Genomic DNA, 21,484 nt, shown 5'->3' on the forward strand with positions numbered 1-21,484 from the left:
TCAACAAGATAGTTAGAAATAAGGATTTATTTTTTTTATTACTTCCAAAAGCTTGACAAGTGAAGGCCTAGGAAGAGCAAAGTCTCTTTAATCTTGGAAGAGTGAATTTTGAGCCTCTAAAATAGTCTATTCCCTGTGTTCATTTATCCAATGTGGTAGGAATGGTAAAACTTTCAGTGAGGGTTTTCCAAATTTCTTATCCCAAACATGAATAAATAATGATAGTGAAATTAGATAGAAATAGTAGAGAAGAACCAACATAAGAATGTTTTCTCCTGTACGAATCAATGGGGCTGAGGTAAAGGTAGGGATGATGGAAAGTCCTAGAAGAAACTTACTGGTTTGTAAACAATTCTTGTTCTCCTAATTACCTCCTGATGATGGCTGAAGAAAACAAAGCGAGGTCCCAACTGCCTTTGGAGCTACACAAAATATCAAATACTTTATAACCAGCTTAGCATCACAGGGAGCTGCGCACAGAGAGCAAGGGAGGCTGAAGTGTCTGATGTAAGCCTCTTCCTTGGAGGGTCCTCCATGACCTCCATCCTTAATGAGGGGAGGAGAGGGTCTATGGAAATGTTTTAGATTGGGTATTTATATGAACCCTGACATTCAGGTTGTCTCCCTTAAGTATTACTGCCCTGCTTCTTCAGTGCACAAGATGAATAATTTACCAAAAAGCACATGTAAGTATCTCTTTATTATTCATTATAATGAACTGAGACAGGAGTAATTCTCCACTCGGCTGGAATCCCCTAGGGCTTAACTTAACCAGACTCTGCTTTGCTTTCCCACAGTTAATTTGAGTAGAGGGAGACTCTTCTCTCTGGACATGTGGCTTAATGAGGCCTTGTGCTAGGTGAGGTGTGTATGGGAAAGGGAGAGCAGAAGGCCCAGATGGACCCATGGCAAGGGCAGCATGAGGTCAGGTTTTCACAGCACTGACAGCAGACTTGTTGGGTGCCAAATAATGAAGGGTTTCAAGGGAATTGTCAGAGAATAACAGGAATCCTTAGTTAATGTGTGCTCAGGAAGTGCATAATTATTTTCAATATTCACCTGAGTAGAACACAATTAGGATGGTGCATCTGCTGTGAAGTATAAAGTATGTATTTTCAGCCCTTCCTAAAGATTTCACTTTTTCCTTTTCTTTTTCCCTTTTTAGTACCCTCTTCTCCTTCCTTCCATCCTTCCTCTCTTCTTTCTTTCCTTACTCCCTCCATTCATCTCTTCTTCCTTTCCTCCCTTCTTTTCTCAATTTATTTATTTAAGTTCATGATAAGAAAATTCAGCATTCCCCATTATAATGAAGAGTTTGGTTTTCCTGTCATTGCTTCTCAAAGCTTCTGGGTACCAACTATCTCTGGAAGGGTCCTCTGACATTGGGTGGTCTGCAAGCTCAGCCTTTCTCAGCATTTGGTGCATGTTTTAGGTTTATTGCATACGTGCTTCTCCCCTTTCTCAGCATGTGAGTAACAGACAGACTGGAAGAATCCAGGTTGCTTTCAGGTCTGACTTCTTGCTCTTTTGGTTCACTCTGAGCAACCGCAATCATCCAAGAGCTAAGAATACTCTGTTAAAAACCAGGGTGCAGATCTCTAGGTGACATAAATTAAGCACAGCACTCCAGGGGCCTGAACTGGACACAGTGGCAAAAGTTAACCCCATGACTTTATTGCCCTCAGGGAATATCTCTCTCTGGTCCTTTCGTAGTGCAAGGAAAAAGGTTTGCCTGCCTTCTCTTTTATTTTTTAAGAGGAGACAGTTTCACATAATCTCTATAAAATACACCACTATCCTGGAAGAGATGATTGGCTTATTAAAAATACATAACATATATTTTTAAAAAGCCAGAGAGTTGACAGTCTATGAGAGAAGTGTTCGTATGAATGGTGAAGACTTCATCTCCCACCTCCCTCCCCCATCTGTCCCTGCCCATCTGTCTGTTTAATGCAGGATTTATTTAAAAAACTCAAGTATGGTATTATTCAGTTGTGGGGTCTATTCAGGATGGCACAGGATGACTTGAGCCCATACAGTCTCCACTTTCTAAACTTGAGACAGCACCAGCTGTGGGCCAGGATCCAAAGGAATGGATGTCCACCTTGATTTTCCAAACTTCATAAATGACATGTGTAGACTGTGAGACAAACATTAATGAAAGTTAATGATGTTATTAATGAACATCATTATAACATTTGGGTATCATTATCATTTAGTTTTGAGTCATTTCAGAAATATAATAGCAAATATTTAGTGACTGTTTACTGTAATCAGAGCTGTGCTAATAGTATTTAAAAGGATTGTTATTTTAAATAATTCACCACCATCTATGATTTTAAAATATTTTTTTCTCTTTTATAAGTGAGAAAACTGATAATCAGAAAGGTTTAAGAGGTTAGTAAATTACAGATCTGTGACTGGAACTCATACACTTCTTATTACACACTTATTCTCTTAACCCGTATATTACACAGAAATCCTGCAGATAGAGTACAAGCTAATCAATTTTCACTTTTCTGTTTGGTTTCATAAATAAATCAGTCCTTTAGCAGTTCTGGGTACCTTTTGCCCGAGCTGAAAAGGAGAGAGGGTTTGTTTATGCACAGTAACGGAGAAAGAAGAATGACCTTTGAGGTTTAGCCCATCGTTGGGATTCCGTGATCCTGTACATTATATGTGGGAAGGGGTTTGTAGGGAAATCCGTGGGCTGTAATTTCTGCAGTGCCGGAGTCTTCACTCCCACGATACTCATGCAGGGAGCCTGTGGCTGACTTGCGCCATTCTTCAAAAAGATATTGAGCTCCCCAGACTCTCTGCTTTTAATTTAAAATTTTAATTTATACTTTTCTATGGATGATACTGAGACAGACATGGCAGTGAGTAAATATGTCAGGATAATCTATTGAATAGGATTAAAATGGTGTGTGCTTGGAAACATTTTAATTTCATCTTGCTCACTTCTTTGCCAAGTATAATGAACAAATCAGGAGGCTGAGTTTTAAAGCTGTTCAGACACGGAAGAAGGAATGGAGGAGAGGGAGCCAGGTGGCACATAAACACCGTGAACTGTGTGGGGCAGTTTCTTAAGACATCCTGACCAGCAGGGGCAGCTCCCAGAGCATCTCTAACAAGACAAGCAGGCCAGAGTGAGATGAATGCTGTCACTGCCACTCCATGTGCTCCACAAGGAGCAGAGGCCAAGGATGCTAGGCTGATGCTGGGAAAGGAGAGGCTTCAATCTTTCTTTTCTAGGAGGACCCTCTTTACCCCAGGTTCCATTCTGAAATGGCTTTGCTTCATGCTGGAGCATTCTAGTTCATTGCAAGGTAGACAAAAGGAGGTGTCCCAAAGCCAGACTGTGGCTCTGAAAGGAGAGATGACAATGCACTGGGCTGGCCCATGGTGTCCTCTGTGGGAAGCCCTTTGCAAAAACCTGTGCTCATCCTTCATTTGTCCTAAGATGCAAAGCCAGCCCTTCCTCTACAAATCTTTTCACCTGTCTCCTCGGGTTAGGAAGGAGGCCCTGCGAATGCTTTCATTTTTCTGTGGTGCCCTGCAGTCTCTATGTAGTAAATGTCTTTTAAGGGAATCCTTGCTCTCAAACTGTCAGCAGTGATGGTTTGCATCTGATTTCAACACCATCTCAATCTTCTTGAGAATGGTTCTTTTAGATGAACATGGTCCTCTTTATACAACCCAGCTGCCAGAGACAAGGACTCCTGCATAAGCGACTGGGACCTGAATTCTCTTTCTGGTGTGCACAATTGTATTGATTGATCTCCCAATTATGTATTTTTAGGAATACAGCATTTTACCAACCACAAGTCATCAATCTAGAAACAAGCCCATCAACCACTGTGTCAACACACAGTGCAAGAGGCCTGATAAAAATACAAAGTTAAGGTTGTTTCTCTAGCTTTAACTGAAAAAAATAAACCTCAGAGGGAAATGAAATCCTACCACAGAATGCACACAATTTGAATATTGAACACTGAAGAGTGAGATATTTTTGAAAAAAAAAACAGGGAATCTTATTGGCAGTAGACAAGACTCTAGAGGCAGACTGGAAAAGCACAACATCAATTAGCTAGGTAATGCTAAAAGTGTAAGGCTCCTATGCTTTTTGCTTTATTCGTCAGCAGAATAGATCTGTCCTGAAATTAGACTCAAAAGCACAAGATCAAAACTGATTTTTTTTTTTTTTCTTGCTTTTTGCAGTACTACCGTTTGGACTCAGGGCTTCATGCTTGCTAAGCAGGCACTCTTCTACTTAAGCATGCCTCCAGCCCTTTTCTCTTTAGTTATTTTTTCACTTTTTACCAGGCCCAGGCTGATGTGAACTGAGATCCTTCCCACTGTCACTGGGATAAGAGGTACATGCCACTACATCCAGGTTTTCTCCGTTGAGATTGGGTTTCCCAAACTTTTTTGTCTGAGCTGGCCTGGAATTGCCATCCTCCAGGTCTCAGCCTCCCGTGTAACTGTGGTGACAAGTATACACCATGGTTGAGATGGTACCTCATGAATTTTTTTTGCCTGGGCTTGGCCTCAAGTAGTGATCTTCTCTATCTCCACCTCCCAAGTACCTAGGATTAGAGACATGAGCTACCAGCACTGGCAAAATCCATTCTTTATAAATCTAAAACTATGAAGGAGAAGGCTTCTGTAGTCCTCAGAAAATTATGAGAAAGGTATGCTCTATCATTTAGTTAAACTCTCATGCATCCCAGGACACAGAGGTTGAGTTATGTTTGTACAAATGAGGCAATAGATTTGTCTGACAGTAGTAATAGAGTAGTCTCTGTTTATTTCCAGGTATGATGATGACTGGTATGTGCCTTGACTGATGCTGTGATAGAAAAATTTCCTTCCCACTTCTCAAATGGAGAAATGGAGGTTATGAGAAATTCAACAAAATACCTGTTCTAGGGCCCTTGGTTAGTAAGTACCAGAATCTTTGTCTGTAGCCAAGCCTGCTCCTTTCCATCACAACAAACCATCTCTAGAATGTTCAGTATGTATGTATATTATAAGAGACCATAAAGGGCTCTCAACATGTACCATCATTCCCGATATTGACAAAGACCACCACCACGCAGGCGACACACAGTCCCACTTCAGTCATGGGCAGTTCCTTTTATTCTATCTCATTTATTCAAGGACTTCAATAGGACTTCCAGTACATTGAGTCTACCCTATTCTCTCTACCCAGCAGTCAATCCTATCTTCACTTCTAACTCTACAAGTTTAATTCCTTTAATTCAAGGCTTTTTCTCCCTTGTTCTCCTGGCATACCAACATTGTTTGAACCCAGTCATTCACACTTTCTATGCCTGAAGCTGAGTGTGGCTGGAGGCCATCTTCAAAATAGGGCGAGTGTTGTTGTTGCCACACATTCTTGGCCATCTATGGCAAAACGGGGTCTCAACACAGCCTGTGAACCCCGTACAGTTCCATATTTATTTTGATCTTGTTTTCTGTAGTAGCTATTTAGTTTTTTCTTGCATCCTCTTGTCACCTCTCTCCTATTCTCCAATTTGCTTTCAACTGAGAAGATGGCCATCTACTTTGGAGAAAATAGAAACCACAATCTGTCTCCTTACTTTCCCATGCTATCTATAAAGACATCCATGTTTTTACTGTTTTTCAACATTATGACACAGCAGGTTAAGCATTCTTCTGTGTGTGCTTTAGATCTAGTACTTTTCACTTTTTCTCTAACTTTTCTCTGTGAGTTATTCACTTTCTCTAGTATCATCACTTGCTTCCGTCCTATAAGCTCATTCTCATTAGTATATATGCTCATATAGTGAAACATACAAAGACTTGTTCCTTGTCTTATTCACAGATACCTCTCCAGTGCCTGAAGTCAGGTCCTCAGTTGGTCTTTGGCACATTGACATAATTAGGAAGCTTTTAAGAAATGCTGACAGTTGGTCCTTATCTTGATTTGGTGAATTAGCAAGATGCACAGGTGATTTATGGGCTCATAAAAATGTGGAAAGTCCTAGTTGATATTGTAAATATTTGAAAATGAATTAGTTGCCCTTTCCATTTTAAAACAAATAAACAGCAAAACAAAAACTTTCATGTATTTCTCCCAGGTTGGTTGCCCAAACTGTTGAAAGTGTTGGCTGCAAACCTGGCATTAGCTCCTCTACTCTCCTTCTGCTGGTCACTTTTCCTTCATTCTTCTCTTTCTCAGCCTTCCTTAAGCTGCATACTCTCTTGCCCTGTGACAGCTCTTTCATGACTGATGGGTCATGACAAGGAGAGGTCTTACCTCTTCTTCTTGCCCCTGCCCCTGGTACAAACCATTCTTCAATGAAAGTCCAGCATACTTTCCTTTAAAGCATAACAAAGGCCATGGCGTGACTCTCTTTAAACCTCTTCAGGGATTCTCCATTACAGCTAGAAGAAAGTGAGATGAGCCTCTCCCCTGCTCTATGGGACATATATGTGCCCTCATACACCTTGCTTAGGACAGTCTGGCTTGCATTTGTTCTTTACTTGAGTCACCCTGCCCTCCTTACAATCTAAAGTGCTCTCTTTACCCAGTGTTGGTCCCTGGATTCCTTCTCAGTTTTCATCCATTCGTTGCTACTTCTCTAGAGACCTAGCTCTGTTCTGTGTGTCTCGCTGGGCTTGCCCATGCCACCTCCCATACAGGACCATCCTGGAAGTCATCTCAGATCAGTTTGTCACCTGTCATGTTGTTTAATACATATTGCTCCCACCAGGCTGAAAGTTTCCATGAGGGTAGGGCCAGTGACTCTCTGTTCAACATCTTAAACCTAGAGCCCAGCAGAGTATCTGGCACTTCGTAGGTGCTTAAAAAGTATTTGTTAAATAGGGCAGGTGGATATACTTGTTATTGCATCCACAAATGTGATGGCATGTCTCTTAACACTCTGGTATTCTGCTTTTTGCCTAAGACCGTAAGAACCTTGAAGTCTGGCCCTGAATCTTAGCATTGCTATTATTTTGGACTTGCCCATTTCCTTGGGAAACTAGCAAAGTGTTCTACCCAATATGCATTCTGGATTTACTTGAAGATTGGGAATAAGCTAGATCAACCATTCATAATTTTGTTCAGAGAGATTTCTCTGCTTTTCTTCCTACCGTTTCCTCTCATAATTATGCTTTGCTGCCCTGTGCACTACCTCTGCTATCAAGCCAGAAATTCTCCTCTTTTCTCCTTCCACAGCCAGATGAGTAAGCCCTTCTTTTGTCTGTGTAAGAGAGGTCCACCTCTCGGTGGCACCGTTTTTCTCCCTAAGTCCCTCCCTTCATTTTCGTCTGTCACCTCCCATGCTCTGTGCCCACTGCCTCACAGGCATTGTGCAGAGTGTAGAGTTGTTCTCTGTATACAGGTATACCTGCTATGTACATTGGAATGGGAAGTCCCCCTTGTCCACACTGGGACACAATGAGCATTGCTCTGATGGACCCGTGTGTCATTGGTCATGGCTGAAATCACAGCGCATATCATCACCATGCAGCTGATTTTCACCTCAAGTGACACTGAGTTCACTCCCTTGGCTGTGTTTCAGCTCCTTCTTTGCTCCAGGGGCCCTCACCCTGTGTTTCTTTGTGTATGCTTCCTCTGGGTGTGTATACAAACACACATACACACACACACACACACACACACACACACACACGAGCATGCACCCTCTCTGTATACTAATGTGACATCCCCGCTGCAGCTGGTATGAGAGTGGCATTGCCTTCCAGTGTAGAGTGAGCTGTGGATGGCATGGTATGCCAGCCTTTAGAATCAGCCTCATGCAATACTGAAATACTTTGTGCCGTGCCCTCTCAGAGCAGCTCTTCCCCCTTACCATTCTCCTGCAGAGGCTCTCAGATATATTCCCAACCAATATCTTATCAGCAAATATTAGCTCTAGCAGAGTTATTACAGCCGTTGAATTTCTGACTATCTGAATCATAAAGTTTTCCCTTTCATAATTTAGGGTCTTGTTGATGCTCTAGAGTTGGCTGTATTTGTAACTCAGGAAATAACTGAGGAGTTAAAACCTCCCAAGAGAACAGCTTTTGAGATTTAGAATGCCTTGGGAGTTGATCTAAAAATATTTCATTTTGGCTTGTGTGTTCTCTTTTCCTCTAAAAAATTCATTTATTATTGCTCTATGAGTTCTCTAAAGCAACATCCTCTTCCTCCCATTTTTTGAGTCGGCATTATTAACATATTTTGATATATTATATCAAGAAATATAGTAAGGTTTGATATATTAAGGTTCTTCTTAACAGAAATTCACTTAACTCTTGATTTATGAAAAAAGTATATAACAATACAAACAAAAAAACCCCAAATATTGGAAAGTGTATTAACAAAAGAAATTCAGAGAAGTGAATTTTGGAGCTTTAACATTTAACCCATTATCTTTACCAGCATTTCTTGAATTGAGACTTCTACAGAAGACTACTTTAAAGGTAGAGTCCAGGAATAGAAAGACAAGATTTTCATAGATTTCCAGTGGTACCATTATTGTTTAAGAAGTTTATATGCAGAATTATAAACTTGATATAAATTATTATTAAACTTACATCATTATTTGACTCTAAATTCTGAAAATATAAATTATACACATATATAAACACTAAAGTTGAAATTTGCAACATCCCATTAAGGGAGTAGATGATATTTTATTAAAATTCAATCCCAAATTACAACTCAGACAAGGCACTGATGTCCATAGCCACCAATTTTAACTCGGCATGTGTCATGTGGTGACTAAGTCCTCCTTCCACAGTGGCTTTTCCCAACTCTTGGGGACCTTCGTTACCCTGTGTACCCAGCATCACTCAACTTTCATTGATAGGAGTATGTCACCGACACAGCAGATCACCTGAGTTTTACTCATGGGCCTGCATCAATGAAAGGAGCTCCCCTCCCTCTGTACCAGTGTGATTGTAGACATAAGCACGAATTTGATATTTAAATCTAATTGTTGTCACACCACTTCCAGAATATGTATGTACTTCATTTTTTCAGATTATAATAGAGAAAATGAAAACATGAAATTGAAAAATATGCAGAAAGACTCGTTGGACCCTGTGTGTGTGTGTGTGTGTGTGTGTGATTCTGGGTGGGGGTACAATATATAAAACTCACAGAGAGACAGAAATACATATATCCCCAAAGAACTTTCTTTTATCTTTTGCGCATTCTTTTGATCCCAGGTTAAGAAACATTGTTTGTCATCTTTTAATCATTATAAATATGTATTGATCATCTACTGGCAGCCAGGTGGACTGTGGGAGATTTGGGTAGACACAGAAAGAACAGCATCTATGTGGTCCCCGTCCATGTGGTATTTACAGGCTAACAAATGAAGCTGTAAATACTAAATCCAGCAGTGTGAATTTGACAAAAGAAGTTGAGAATCTTTAATGTAACATTATATTACAAAGAGAAGGCAGATTTAGAGTGATGAGTCTGTATTAAATATTAAGCAATATTTGCCACAGCCCAATCAACAAGGCACCATGGCATTGGTGTTATCTCAGTAACAACAGTGGAAACATATAAACATTTTTTTACAGAATATTCAGTTTCCCCAAATATTAATTATTAATAATTTCAACATTAACATCTACAAAATTATTGAGAGAATAGGGACACCATTTTTGAGGCTGGTTTAAAGGACTTATTCTCCAGTTCCTCAGATACCTAAACAATCCTGTAGCTATCTATGCATATATGGTGCCTTTGTTTTTTAGTTAGACATGGTTTTTTCAGACACGCTTCTGTTGCACTCAGATTTACTGTCATAAACACTCAACACCTGGCACACAGGCATTTCCTGACCATTCTGTCCCAAATATGCTCACAGGCCCCTGTGCCACCCTCCATTCCTTACCATGCTTTATTTTCACCCAAAATCATTCTCCAAAACTGATATATTTTATACTTATATATTTTCTTTGTCTCTCACTGGATATAGTTAGATATAGTAGGGGAAGTAACCTACTGTATCCTCAGTTCCTAGAAAGTTGTCTGGTATACATTTAGTGCACAGTGAATATCAGTTGAATGAATCTTGGCAATTTTTTCTTTTGCAATTTCAGAGGTAAAATATAAAAAGAAGAAGAGGAATGAGGGGCTGTGATGTAGTTCAGTGGCATAGCGCTTGCCTAGCATTCGCGAGGCCATGGGTTTGATCCCAGCACCAAAAAAGAAAAGACAAAAAAAAAAAAAAAGAAGAGGAATGAGATCATAAAGACAAAAAATTAAAATTTGCATATTTCACTTTTCAGGAAGAATTGAGTATTTTGGTAGAAATTCTAATTTGTGTCCTGGCTTGTTTCCTTAAGGAAGTAAGTGGTTCTCAAAGAAGCATCCTCACAGCAGCAGCATTGACACCAGCTGGGAACTTGTCAGAAAAGCAGATTCTCAGGTCTCCTGCAGGTCACAATATGCAGGGGGTGGGCCTCAGCAAGATGTTTTCCATACACACAAAGTTTGGGAAACCACTGCTTTAAGGCAGTGGATTAGAATTAGTGAGATTTCCTTCTGAAAGTGAAAACCAGTAATAACAATATAAAACAACCCTGCATCTGAAGCCATCATTCCATGTTCAGAGGAGTAGGAAATTGACAGTTGCCTTTCTGATCCTACAAGAAACCTGCCCTTCCAAGTCGTTTGAGCATTCCTTTGCTATTCCCGATCCTAATTTTTACCTTTTTCCCTCACGTGAAGCTACAGGTGGTTTAAGGATGTGTAAAAATCACTTCTAAATAGCTTTCTTTTTATTGTAGGCTATTTTGTCATTTATAAGAAAATTAAACAAGAACCATAAATTTGACAAAAACTGAATAAAGCTAGCCAAATCCTGCTGATCTTATTTCTCAAATTGTCATTAATAGCTTTTAAGTAGAGGAACTCTGAGAGTGCTAGCTTTGGTTTTAGGATAGCTACTAAATCTCTGCGCTTCAGCTTCCTTGTCTGTAAAATGTGGACAATAGAGAGCATTTCTCAAAGGGTAGTTAATGTGGAATGAATGATTTAATATCGTAAAGTTCTGACAACTATTCCTAGAGCAGCACAAGCAATACACAATTTTAGAAGTTATATGTAATAGAGTTGCAATGAGTTATATTTTATCAGGGAGCAGTAGGTAGGGCTGACTTGGAGTGTAAGGATTTTAAATGTCTGAAAGAGTTTTCAAGAGATCAGAAAGTTGTCATTAACCTTCCTCAACTTGCCTCTTGGTTTTCCCTTATTTAACATCAATAATGTTCTCCCACATGCTTCTTGTTAAGGATAGTCCAGGACATTGCCACAAACAGCAGGGAAGGAGCTCTGGTTTGGAAGAACTCTTGGGTAGACTTTTTAAGTCCTTCCCCGAGTTCTTTGCCCTGCTGTTCAGAGGACCTAGGAAGAGCCCTATTGCGATAGAAGAAAGCAAGAAGCCCTGAAACATCTTGAAGAAAGAAATTCTCTACAACTACCATTGTTCTTCCACTGAGTTTCTTTGTTGCTTTTAGGTCTGGGAACTGAACAAAGTTTATGAACCATCTCTGCTCTACAGAGAGATGGCCTTTACACAGCTACTTCTTTTATTTCACTGCATGTTCACTAATAAGACCCAGGTTGAAGAGTAAGTAAATTAGGCCATGGCTGTCTGCCTGTAATATATTTACCCAAGGGACACACGGTCTTTTCAAGGGATCGGTGGCCAGGTCTTTCAGAATGTGTTCTGCCTTGGGCAGGTAGATTTAGACTGATGTGTTTCAAAGTCTGCGTCCCCTACTAGAACACTGGTTCCATGCACACTCTAACTGCAGTTGTTGGACACATACAAAGACAATGGCAATTTCCTAAAACTGCTCCGCTCAAGAAAGCACTTAAGATCAAGATAAGTTTAAACAACACTTAGATATGTCAGAAAGAAAGTTGTCGAGGTCTGCTGGGGTCATGTTAAATGGACTCAGGAACCATCTTGAGGTGGTTTCTACTGGCAAAAATCGGAACAACTTTGACATAAGAATAACTCCATACATAGAGTTAAACATCACATGTTTAACTCTATCTACTCACAGTGAGGCTAAAAAAACCTCATTCTCTTTGTTCACCTTTGTGTCATTTGAGTGAACTAGTCCATTATTTTAAAACTGGTGAAAGGGAAAGAAAGAATCACACTTTTCTCCTGCCTTCTGACTGAATCCTATCTAGACAGACAAATAGCTGACAGGAGGGGAAAAAGTACTTGAGGTCAGATTGCAATTCTGAATCTCCCTTCTGACCTTTCCCACTTCACAGTCATCCCAGAGCCACCATCTCCTTACTGTCTTTGTCACCTCCATTGCCTGACTATCATCAACAGGGTGTCACTCTGGAGGGAAAGTCTCACAAAATGAGACGGAGAACTACTGAAGGCAATGGACACAATTATTGCATCAGTAACGGTAGTCAGGGAGTTCTTCACCATGGAACCACAACTCAGAAGTGAGCGATGTTTTTACAGATGGCAGTGTTATTTAGCAATAATAATAACAATGTTTTGATTTTCCTAACATTTCTGAGTACTTTCCAGATATTGGGGAACTGAGTGAATCTAATATTGGGTTACAAACCCCTTTGCAAATCAGGTATTTTCCAATGTATTGCTTTAAAATAAATTGAAAGAGGGGCTGATTGAGTTGTCAGCTGTGAGATCATTAAAATAATTTTTGAAGCTGTATTACTATGTGATTTTTGACATATATCTTGGAAAAAATTCAAATAATTGAATGATATTGCTATGCATATTTTTTTATTTCCATCCTCATGCTTGGGTGAACAAAGTTTCTCTAAAAGCAAAGATAGAAATAGAATTGATGCTAAAGTTTATCTCATTCTAGCAGTAAGTGTTATTTTTATTTATGGTTTTACCCATGAAATTAAGAGCTGTATTTACAGTAAAAGTTAACTATGTTTAATTATTACTCAAAATGTGTAGTATATTTATATTGCTTTATCAATACTATGCTAATAATGATAACATTTTGAAAGCAAGTATTAATAATATATGGTGACAGGACATAAAAGAAATTTAAATTTCAATAAACAATTTATGTTACCTTACAAATAAATATGATAGATTATCAATAAAAGACTTTCAAGCATAAACTATATCCTGCTGGGAACATATAATGAATGTTCAAGTTCAAAAAGGAACAATGCACATTTATGACTTTTAAAGAAGAGCTTGTTCATGAATTTTGAAAGTGGATAATCATGACTTATCAATCACTATGATATTTAAATTTCATTTAAATACACACACATAAAGGAATTTTGTGACTTTTTACATTTTAAAGTGAGAATATTCTCTACAGAGCAAAAATCAATCCTTTGAAACTACCACTTAAAGAAATATTTTGTCAGTTTGCAAATGTGCAAAGCATTACATAACTGTCCAAAATAAAAGCAAGAATATTTGTTAGCACAAAGTTACTTGGATTTGTGGTTGCTGGGATGGGAAGATGACTACTTCACTCTGTCTCAGTTTACCTTCTACCTCCAAACTTGCTGATTCCTAGAATCCTATTAGATCTTCATTCTTCAGGAGGAGTTATTCAAGCAGGGATTTAGTCTTTATGTAATGCAATGATTATTATGAAAGGTTGCACATTTCCCTAATCAGTCATTTAGAACTGAGAATAAATAGATGAATTTGTCATATTTTCTCTAAGAAATGCTTTAGAAAGTGAGAAGCAAAGAGGACCCATTTGAATTTTAATTTAATAAGGAAAATGGAAAATTACTATAGGATAAACAAACCTAGACAAAAAATGAAGCTAGGGCCCCAGAGTGTGGAGATGTGCCTTATACCATGCCATACCTGTGCACTTAAATTACTAAGTCCTGATAGAGAGTGCAGTTAGGTCCCCAAAACTCACCTAACTGATGTAACTGATATGAGTCTTACCTAGAAATGATACAGAATTAAATCTATAATTTCTGGTATAAAGGGATGCTGGTGGTTAATTGAAAAAAAAAAAGGTTTCATAGCAACATTAGCATATGATTCTATTTCAGGTAAAAACCAATCAACACTGGTCTTGTACATGTGAATAGATGTCCATAAGTAGAAGTAACAGGCTACTACTGAAATTAGAGCTTCAGGATGCTGGGATTTGATGGAGAGAGAATGATTAGCTTGACCTTTATGGTCTTTGTATTATACACATGTGTTGTTCACTTTGTATTGCTTACATGTTAAAACATGCTTATTTTACTTGTGTAGTTTGAAAAAAAACAGCAAATAAATACTTTAGAAAAGAACAATCTCTCCTTACCACACTGTGAAAGCACCACCCCACCCCTACTTAACAACCACATGCACCTGCTGAGGAACAGGTGGGCTGGCACAAAAAAGACCTTGGTGACTGGAAGCTAGTATGATTTTCATCCTTCCTGCCAACTGCAGAGAGGCCCTCCCTTAAGTGGGTGCTCTCTCCTTCTCAGGGAAGCTCATTTCTTTTGTGCTCTGAAGCCCTAGGCCATTCAGGCTAATTTGAGGTTGGTCTCTGCCAGTGCCTGCTCTTACATGTTTTTCCATCTCCTGAGCCTGGCTAGAGGAGCTCTGTGGCAGGTGAGGTTCTAGGCCAGATTTAATGAGCCCAGGCCTTCTGGTTCCTGTGTTCTCATCTGGAGTTACCAGACTCACTTCTGTCCTCTCTCTGCCAGGACATCAGAACTGATGTGATTGCATGTGGCATGTGGGTGGACACACCAGCCTTTCAGAGCACAGCCACTTTTGTAAAGGATTCCATTTTCTCCCATGTCTATTTTCAGGTTTTCAGCTCCCAGGGCACACCTACAAATGCTCTTACCCACTGCCAGCCACACTTATTTCTGCATGCAAGTTGATTGCCTGCAGGTCGCACGCAGCAGCAAACAAATTCTATTTGCATTTATAGCCTCACATGGTTGGGAGAGTGGATGAGGTAGGCTCTTGACTTTGATAATAGGCCCTTGTTGCTCTCAGTGGAGCAGGGAGAAATGTACATGAAGGAAGAAGGACACTGCAGATAATCTTCTTCTTCCCCTGAAATCTTCAGAGGCAGCCATGACTTCCTCAGAAAGTGTTGGCTTTACAAGAATTTTACCAATCCATGTAATAAATTGTTGTTTGAAGGCTTTGAGCAGCTTAGGGGGTGTGAGGAGATTATTAACACCTGGGAGGGTTGTAGGTAAGTAAGTTCAAGGTTTGATTAACTACAAGTTAAGTATTTGCTTTGTGGATTATCTGTGACCTATTTGAAAATACTGAACCACTTTCACTCCCCTGTGCCTCTAGGCCACTTCTCCCACAAGGTGGCAAATGTGCTCAAGAAATATAAACTAATTTTCATATAAGCCTAGGGGGGAAATAAGAGGGAAAGCAAATGCACAGCAAAGATATTCACATAATATGTTCCTAAATCAAGTAGAAGTGATTTTATATCATCGCTTCTTCAGGATGATTCGTTTCCCCTACCTTATTTTTAGGAAGTTTCATCAATAATTGATTGTTTCCTTTCAGCACTGTGTTGTTTCATTTATTCCTTAAAGTACACCACTTCATGTATACTATAATTTCTCATCTTTCTCTCTTCCCTTCTTCCTCCCTCATCCCCCATCCTCTCCCCATGTCCCTCACAGGTGTACCATAGATGACCGGGTCACCAGGGTGGCCTGGCTAAACCGCAGCACAATCCTCTATGCTGGGAATGACAAGTGGTCCATAGACCCTCGAGTGATCATCCTGGTCAACACACCAACCCAGTACAGCATCATGATCCAAAATGTGGATGTGTATGATGAAGGCCCATATACCTGCTCTGTGCAAACAGACAATCACCCCAAAACTTCCCGGGTCCACCTTATAGTGCAAGGTAAGTCACAATTGGGCCTGGAGTTGACTTTCCTTTCAGTGATGAAAGGGAGAATTGATCTTGGTCTTTGTTCTGCTCAGGTGTGAGTCATGTCCCACTGTTGAATCCATAGACTGAGAACTGAATATGTTCTGAAAGTTTTCAATTTTGTTTCTAGTCCTGATGTTCTTATCAGTAAGTTGTCTGAGTTCTCTGCAGAAACATAGCATTCTGGAGCTGAGGCAAGATACACTGAAATGTGCAGAACTGTTTACAAAGCCTTTTAATTACCTTTCTGAGGCTTATTTCATAATAAAACACTGATATTGATGTGAAGCTGTGTTACTTGGCTGTTTCTGCTTAGCTGCTGGTTGTACATGTTCTAGCCAGGGTTCTGAGTGTTGGCCAATGGGGTCCTCCTGGCATTGGCATGTGTTTATGCTTTATCTTAACCGTACAATGGAGCCTAGTGCCAAGAGGGATATTAGCCAGAATGATATTTCAATATTGGAAATCAACTCATGTCATTAAAGGAGGGGGTGGGAGAGAATGTCTCAGCATTCTCTCTCATTCTCTTTTTAAAAATCTGAATCAGGATAGCCCAGGCATGTTTTCATATGTGCTTTTGAAAATAGTTTTAATTTAAATGATACTTTGTAGCTAAAAACTGGAATTGAAGAGATGTCATAATCTCAGCTATTAAATATTAAAAACTAAAAATACACGCAGGTAACAGTTCTAAGACTTGAAGACAAGCAGCACCCAGATGAACTTGCTTTGAACTGATCCACCTACCATCCCCGTGTGAAGCGCCTTCTGTCAAGTGCTATCTCGTGGTAGGAATGAACTTCTCGCAGATGAATTCTGTCACCCAGTGACTAGCCCTCAGCCCACCAAATGAGAGGTTGAAATAGACCTTTCTAAGAGTGTCTTTGGCTGACATTGTGGGGACATACACTGAGCTCTCAGAAAGGGTTGTTATGTGTATTTGAATCTCTTTGAAGCAACTTCCTTTTATCTGATCCCATCTGCCATAGAGTCAACAGATTTTTAAAAAATATTTTTAGATTGTGAAATGTGTATGCTATCCTTGCTTAGCTAAGATATTTTCTCATCTCTGCTTTTAAAAAACTGTGATGTTTCTCATTTCAGTTGGTGTCATGGAGATAGGTGATTGATTTAGGGTTGGCATCTATTCTTGCTCAGTCCCTTGCACTATTCTCAATGCCCATTCTTTCCTTTGGCTAGAGAAGTTCTTTGCTATCACAGCATTCGGGTCCGCCTCCATAAGCCATTTGCAATGGATGTTGGACCCAAGGCCTGTCTGCTCTAGCTTCTATTCCCCAGCAATCCTGGGGACAGCCATATTGCTGAAGATTGGCTTCCATCCTGTGTTGGGGTCCTCTCACTCCCACATACTTTTAGACACTCACAAGAGCCTGCCATAGGACAGGTGTCTATAGCTGCTGCCGCTTCTGCTCTCCATGTGTCCCCCATAGCTGGCTGATGATCACTTCTTTGGGGCCACAAGACAGGCTGCCATCTGGAGATAAAGGCATCAGGCATGTCTGACACTTCTTCTTAGACTATGGCAAGGGCACTAGGTGAGATTGGTCATCAGAGATGGGCTGGAATGTCTGCTGAAAATTTCTAGGGGTACAGAAAACAAGGACATGTAAGTTCTTACTACCCACCTCCCACCTGGGCTTGGTTCCAGAGGAGCTGAAATTCTCAGCATTGGAAGTGACACCTCAGTGGCACTTGCATGGCCTCTGTAGCAAAGTTGTCTTCACATTCAGAAAATGTGGCACTGAAATAAAATACAACTGTCAGGCATTGTACAGAAACAGACTCAAACAGAGTGAGGCTATGGGTTCCCAGGGAAGAAGACGGATAGTGTAAGCATGTTAAAGCCAGCACAGACCATAAAGCGTCTAAAGAGTGTTCAGACATGGTTCGCGTAGAGCCCTTGGGGCAACTCCTTGGGCTTGATGTAGAAGCCTATGGTGATTCCCTGGGGGCCTTCCAGCCTTGTTCAGGAAGAGGGGAGCATATGGGAGAGGCAAAGCAACAGTTTCTCCTGAGTCAGAGGTCAGCTCTTCCCAGTTTGCAGTCCTCTGTGACTCTGGCCGTCCCATTGCCTGTGAAATCCAACAGCAAACCATCAGTAGGTGTAGGGTTGGGAAGAAGATGACAGCAAAGTGCTCCTGGAGCAATCGGTAGGTCGGTCTTTCTGTTTGTGGAGTGGCCACAGAGAAGCGCAGGGAGCCAGGTTCCCTTCTGTCTTGGTTAGCAACAGGGCACTGTGTTCTTCTTCTGGAAACCAGTGAAATTACCAGGAGGTGGATGTGGAGAACCCACCACTCAATGACAGAGAAGCCCCATAGTCCTCCTTCTTCCCAGCAGCTTTCGGCTTTTGTCCAGTCTATAGATTAATTTTTCAGACTTAGTGTTATTTCAGGTTAGATAAAGATAATGAAAGTTTCCTAATCCTCTTAAAGAAGATTTATCTGACTGAGTAGAAAGCTTTTGGAATACAATAAGGCATGTATAAAACTGAGGCCTAATCTTGCCTTTAATTTCAAACTGCTGATGGGTATTGATTTTGCAATGAGAAAAACTGAAAAATTTCCGAGCTGCAACTTGTCTGTTAAAAAAGTGTTTATTTATCTTCTGTCCTTTTGAGAATGTTAATATCTCATTACTTCTGCCAAAGCAGGTGCCATTAGCAAGGGAGACCAGTCCCACAGGGCTTCCAGCTTTGGTTTTTTAATCCTACAATGTTAGGAACTGAGATGCTCTGTCACTAACCTCTGTGCCTGTCCTTTACTGTTGTATAAGGTGGCCTTTGCCACATGTCTGATGGGACTAATATCCAAGTTCATCTCTTTGCAAGAACAAGCTGCCTTCATTAAAATCCAGGGACTGATACCCAAAGTACATCTTAGCCACTGAGAGTTCATTTCAAGCTGCCATGTGAGCATGTGCTCCAGACTATATACCCCAGGTATTAACCTAGAACAGGAGGAATGGCCCTTGTGGAGTTGGGCTCATCAGGGTAGGAAAACCTGTTTGGCAGCCCTAAAGAGGATGAGCTGAAGTAGAGAGAAACTGGAAGAAAAAGGCTACAGTTTTGTCTTATCCTAGCAATGTGGTAAGAGTTGACTGTAGGTCTATATGTAGAATGGAGGCATGCCTAAGAGATATTGTCTCAGGAAAATGGAGAGAGAGAATCTTAATGCCTTGAAAGAGGAAGAATTAAATGACATCACTTACAGTTGTGAGGGTGGGGAAATGATGGTGGTCTTGGTAGTGACTGGAAAATTAGGGTGCTGTGCCACTAAGAAAGAAGAGCTTTCAGTTTACTAGGTTTGAGGATAAAGAAAACGAAATGATTACATAGATATTATAGAAAAAGTAAACAGGTGTATCTTAACATCAAAAGGGGTGTACCTGTGATTCAGCATTTAATTTACTGGCTTGAGACTAAGTAAGTGTATCTTCACAGAGAACAGAATCGTACCTGATTTCTCTCTATCCCTGCACTTAGCACCTCTACACCTGTCCTTTCCTGTTGTGTAAGGTGTCCTTTGCCACTTGAGGCAAAAGTTTGTTTGTAAATTAAGCAGAAGAACAGAATAATTTAGAGACTGAACTGGTACATGAACCCAGTGATCATTAAGGCTATGCAACCAGCCAGAGATGAGGAATGAGTCAGACATTTCCCAATCAGTTGGCATGGACAGTAATGGGGAAGAGTTCCCTGTTTAGTTTTTTGTTGTTGTTGTTTTTACAGAGATGGTCACAATGTGTCTAATTTGACCCTCACAATGAACCTTGGGAGGCTGCCATGGTGACCATTATTTCCACTTGCAAAGTGGATACCTGCTGCTGGCTAGGAGACCTGCCAGCCTCCCCAGTAGATAAGGAACAGAGCGGGTCTTGAACCACAGTCAGATTATTCAAAGATTAGTGTTTCTCCAGCCCACTCCACTAACCCTAGTGTGCTGACCAACCGCATCTCCAGATCAAAGGGAAATTTCTATTTTTTTTTTTTTGTGGATTGCCTTATTTTGTTTATTTTTGTTCCCTGATACTAGTAATGCATTGTACCAGCAGAAACCAAGGACAAAGCTCAAGAAAGAAAAGTAGGGAGAGTAGGACTTCAAAGTTACCATAAATGGTACAGAGAGGCTGAGAGAGAGGCAGAAAAGTAGATAATTAATTTTCTAGTAGCACATTCCTCTAGGGATACACATTTTAAATGCTACCACTTTATTCTATGTAAGTACTGAAAACTCTGGCCCCTTTGAGGATTCAGGATCTAATTGTCATTCCAATTGCCATTAACTCTTCAGCATTCTGAAGCCACACAGAGACCTGTGTGGGCCTGTGTTGAGTTGTTTGTTAGGATAGATGCAATAGGAAGATCTGAGCTACCTTTGCTTCTAGATGTTCTCTCCTGTTCTCTAGAAATGTTTCCTACAAGGTATTTCCTTTCATGGAATGAAAGTCTTTTGCAAAACCCAATTTTATGCAGTGTTGGAAATGATGAATTATATTAAATTCTTGCATATGGGAATCCACAGCAAGCTTAGGCAATTTCTATGTACACAAGAGACTTTGGGTCTCTTAGCCTGGAGTCAGTTCAGGGGGACTAGCTATTATTAGAAACTCTGCTCAGCGTGTACAGAAGACTGATATCCTGGCCAGCCGGGGGCCAACATCATGTTCAGCCCAAGCCAACCTCTGTGTTGGATACATTGGTTGTAAACCAAATCTCAGCTGCATCTACTCTACAAAATACACATTGTATTCTCATTGTACAAATACAGAAACAAGCTTTGAAAGAAAAAAAAGTCTGCAGAGATGATGAAGCTAATAAGTGTTTTAAATTCTTTTCACTATACTCTTTTGGGTTAAGATTTTGCACTAGGGAAAAAAAGCTACTTAAATACAAATAGTCAACAAGCCACTTTACATGCATTATCTTGTTTGATTTTTCTTCACAAAACCCTAAAAGACAGAGTAGAAAGTCAGCACTGTGTAAGACAAGAATTTGACATTCAGAGAGTTGGAAGTGATTTGAATGAATTGTACTGACTAGGAATTGGTCTAGTAATTCATAATGCCAGGTGTCTTTGCTCTGTATCCAGCAGTATTGTGTCTATGTACCATATTGCTAACTCAGAGCTTAGTAAATGGTGGGATAAATGCTTTCATATGTGAGAAAACAGAACAGTTCTGAGATGCAATAGAAAAGGGAGGATGCAAAGGAGACGGTTCTGGGGTAGGGGCAGCTGGCAACTGGAATATTTACAGCAGGTTAAAGGTAGCAGGAGCACAGGGTACAAGTTTTTTTCAGTGACTTAACATTTTCAACTTTTCCTTTGTAACCTCTTTTTTCCTGCTATTTCCCCCTCTTCTCCCAAATATTACAGTCATTTGAATTAACATGTATAATTATGAGCTTAAAGAAAAGCAAGCAGTTAACCTGAAATAAATTTAATTTATTCAGCCTCTATTTTAAATCATAGTCACACTTATTCTTCACAGAAACAGAGTGGAAAAGAACAAGTCTGAGCAGAACAACTCTACTGTCTGAACTCTG

The 21,484-nt window shown here is 40.1% G+C and overlaps 1 protein-coding gene across 7 annotated transcripts in view; it reads left to right on the forward strand.

Moving 5' to 3' along the window:
• Opcml (opioid binding protein/cell adhesion molecule like) overlaps nucleotides 1–21,484 on the forward strand; it is a 1,098,377-nt gene that overhangs the window by 861,668 nt on the left and 215,225 nt on the right. For all 7 annotated transcript variants that reach the window (XM_074066316.1, XM_074066318.1, XM_074066320.1 and 4 more), the window contains one exon: nucleotides 15,662–15,894. In XM_074066316.1, coding sequence (XP_073922417.1) covers nucleotides 15,662–15,894 — 233 coding nt within the window. The remainder of the gene's footprint in view (nucleotides 1–15,661; nucleotides 15,895–21,484) is intronic.

The sequence above is a fragment of the Castor canadensis genome, chromosome 2, assembly GCF_047511655.1.
Source record: "Castor canadensis chromosome 2, mCasCan1.hap1v2, whole genome shotgun sequence".
Classification (NCBI taxonomy): Eukaryota; Metazoa; Chordata; class Mammalia; order Rodentia; family Castoridae; genus Castor; species Castor canadensis.